Source organism: Myotis davidii, unplaced genomic scaffold, assembly GCF_000327345.1.
Source record: "Myotis davidii unplaced genomic scaffold, ASM32734v1 scaffold1467, whole genome shotgun sequence".
Taxonomy (NCBI): Eukaryota; Metazoa; Chordata; class Mammalia; order Chiroptera; family Vespertilionidae; genus Myotis; species Myotis davidii.
The window spans coordinates 758,764-762,245 of NW_006298267.1; the positions used below are offsets into that span (position 1 = coordinate 758,764).

Sequence of the window (3,482 nt, forward strand, 5' to 3'; positions counted from 1 at the left end):
GAGCTCCTGCTCCCCCCGGGGATGTGTTCGTTTCAGATCTCGCCAGTGAAGAGAAGAAACGCCTGGAGGAGAAGCAGAGAGCCGCGCGCAAGAACAGGTCCAGGTCGGAGGAGGACTGGAGGACCAGGTGCCTGGGACCTGGGGGCGGGGCTGCCTTTTTTAAGACTCAGGAGCTGAACAGGGCCTAACCCTTTGCATCAGACCATCCACCCCAAGGTCCAAGCCCCCCTCCAGTGCAGAGTCAGGGCCCCCACCCCCAACAAGCCGCCGGGAGGCCTGCAGGCCTGACTCGGTCTTTAGAGAAAACATCCTTTGCTACCAAGCCCACCACTTTGCGAAATGCCTCTCGCCAGCTTCCTCCTCCCCCGCTCCCTCTGCTCCTATGGGAGAAGGTGGCGGCCGGCCTGTGGGTGATTGAAGTTCCTTGTGGCTCCCTGACTCGACCTGCCATCCTCTCTGTTGTTGGCTCTGCAGGCCCGACCGCAGGTGCTGCTGCTGCTCTGGTTTTGAGACCCAAAGAGCGTAACTGTGTGCTTCACACTGGGCAGCAGTTCTGTGACTTCGACCAAGTCACGGGCCCTTCATATTTATCTAGTTGGTCACCAAAGTCTGAATGATAGGTATTTTGATCGTCTACACGAGGCTTTTCCATTTTCTAATTAGGGACCAGCCTGCAGAGCTGAATAATGTATGTGATTTTATTCTGGAACACTCGGTCCAATGGGCATTTACTAAATGATGCTTCAAGGAGTTGGCCTGGCCTCAAGTGGTTTTTCTCAGGGTTTTTAATGCTTCTGTAGTGATAGGAACATTTGGGACTTAGCAAACAAATCAAACCGCACTTTTTAAAATATATATATTTTTATTGATTTCAGAGAGGAAGGGAGAGGGAGAGAGAAACATCAATGATGAGAATCACTGATCGGCTGCCTCCACGTCCCACACTGGGGATCAAGCTGACAATCCGGCATGTTCCCTGATCAGGAATAAAACCCTGACCTCCTGGTTCATAGGTTGTTACTTAACCACTGAGCCACACCAGCCGGGCTCACCTCACTTTTAATCTCTAAATATTTAATCGCTAAATATTATTAGAAGCGATTTATTTGGAGAGAATGGCAAAGGCAGCTAAGACTATGTTCCTAAGTGTTACTCTGAAAACAAAATCCTAGTTAGAAGACGTTGCACTCACCTGAACCTCTGGGCAAGTAGGCCTGCACTCCCGTGACTGAGAGGAAGCTGGGGCCCTGGGAAAGGGGCCACTGGTCTTTAAAAGGCAAGACAATGACTAGAGCAGATTAGAAGACAGGTTAGGATGCTGGAGCCTGGTATGCAGCCCCCCAGTCCATGTTAGCATGGAGAAGGTGGAGACCCAGGAGATGTGGGTGAGATACCGTCCCGTGAACTACGTGTAGTGTGATGTTTGAAAAGCCACGGTCTTTAAAATCAAACTCAGTTTTGATATCAGCTATTAGCTTGGACGAGGTATTCATCTCCTCAACATCCAGCTCTTTTGTACAATGGAGCTTTAAGGGTTTTTTTTTGGGGGGGGAGGGGACATTGACTCTGAACTGTGCAAAAACATTACTGCAGTTAAGTCGTGAAAGTTCATTTGATCCCAACTCCCTATTTCTAATTGCTTTTAAAAGAAGGACTTATAGTAGAGTCCCTTTGCCTACTTCCCCATGTAATCTCTGTCCGTCTGTCCAATACAAGCGGCTGGCTGATGGTGGGGGACAGAGCAGACTTGTGGGTGACCTTTGGCTCTCCCAGCTGCCAGCGGGATTGGGGTAAATGCTCTCATAGGATTCCACCCTGTCTCTGCTGAGTTGGCTCAAGTAGTGACAGGCAGCATGGACCCATCGATTGTCCGGTTACAATATATACGAAGAAAATAACTCCTAATTTCTAATTGCTTTTAAAAGAAGGACTTCTAGTGGAAGGTAGTGGGCCTAGAGGATGAACAATTAGACAAAAACACTGGTTCTCGCCCTTCCAGACAGGAGATCCTAATTCTGCTAAGCAACTTGGCTAAGTGCTGTGGGGAATCTGCAAGCCCTTACCTCACACCTTCCTGTGAACTGCTGCCCAGGGAGGTCCTGGGGCTGCCAGGCCCCTAAACCTCGGCCTCTCTCTCCACAGGTGGTTCCATCAAGGCCCCAACCCCCACAACGGGGCCCAGGACTGGCTCTACTCCGGCAGCTACTGGGACAGAAACTACTCGAACTTGCCTGACATTTATTAAAGTGCAGACAAGTCAGGGCGTTGGGCTAATCTACAAATCCGTCTTAAACCTGTGTTTTTAAATGTTTTTCTTTGGTTTCTACTCATCTTTAAAAAAGAAAAAAGAAAAACCCCACTCATCACTTGCATTTCACCCCCAAAAATAGGGCACAAGGTGACCCCGGTGATGGGAGCCTCCCAGAAAATGGGTCATTTTGCTGCTGAAGGTGCTGAGTGGGGCGCTGTTGTGTACAGAGGGCAGAGGAACTGCGGGCGGGTGCTTTCCGCGGCTTCTCCGGCTCCGGAAGGCGGATACCTGAATGTAACTTCAGCTTTATGAAATTATATACCTACATGTAACTTAGCTTTATAAGATTACAGAGTTATTTTGGCTACTTTATGCTGTAGGGCTTGAATGTTTTAGATGTGACTTCGAGAGGCATCGACCTCTCCTGACACTGCTGGCCGCTCAGGTGCAGAGAGAGAGCTTGGGGCAGAGGCCGGTCCACCGGCCCCCAGCCCCTCCCTCCACACAGGCCGGGCCTGGGGAGCCACAGGGCGGCTCTGCCTTGAGGATTCTAATGAACGGACTGAAAGGCCTTTCGTTTGCTTCTTGCAGTGCTGTTTACTTTCACAATCCTGTAACCAGCCGCTAGGATTAAGAAGTGTTTAACTGTCCATGTTCAAACTGAAAATATGTATGAACTCTAGCACTTCACAGACATGCCCTAGAAATAGAGTTTAATCACCGTTATGACATAATGACTCGACTCGGCGGCCGCCGGGAAGTTCAGCCGCATCCACCTGTGGACGGGCCCGTGCGCCCAGGTCTGCGGGGCCCTGTGCACCGGGGCCCCGGGGAGACGCGGCCCAGGAGCCTGGCCCTGCATTTACGCCCGGGCGAGTGGCTGCTCCGGCCTCGGCGGCTGCAGTAAATGATTCTCGTTGCTGTCCTGACCTTAACAAGTGTTACGATGAAATAATCTACCTGATGCAAAATAAAGGCTTTAGAGCGTCCCCAAAGCGTGATTTCTTTCGTTTAACTGTCGAATGTGCTCACGTTGCCAGGTCCGTGCGACCCGAAGTGACCACTAAGGTCCTTGTGCGGCTCCTGGGTTGAGCCAGGAGGTCGGGGTTCGAGTCCCCATCAGGGCTCCGGGCGCGGCTCATCCCCAGCGCGGGGCGCACAGGAGGCAGCGGGTCCGGACCCTCACCCTGGGGGTCGCTCCCCCCAGTCCCCCCCACCCCCCCGTCCAGCG

General features: G+C 51.8%; 1 protein-coding gene across 1 annotated transcript in view; it reads left to right on the forward strand.

The window, feature by feature from the left end:
• The window catches only part of OSBPL1A (oxysterol binding protein like 1A), a 116,357-nt gene extending 113,117 nt beyond the window's left edge, over nt 1-3,240 (forward strand). The window contains exons 27-28 of the mRNA XM_006773861.2: nt 37-127; nt 2,143-3,240. Of these exons, the coding sequence (XP_006773924.1) occupies nt 37-127; nt 2,143-2,245 (194 nt within the window). The 3' untranslated portion in view covers nt 2,246-3,240. The remainder of the gene's footprint in view (nt 1-36; nt 128-2,142) is intronic.
• The last annotated feature ends 242 nt before the right edge of the window (nt 3,241-3,482 follow it).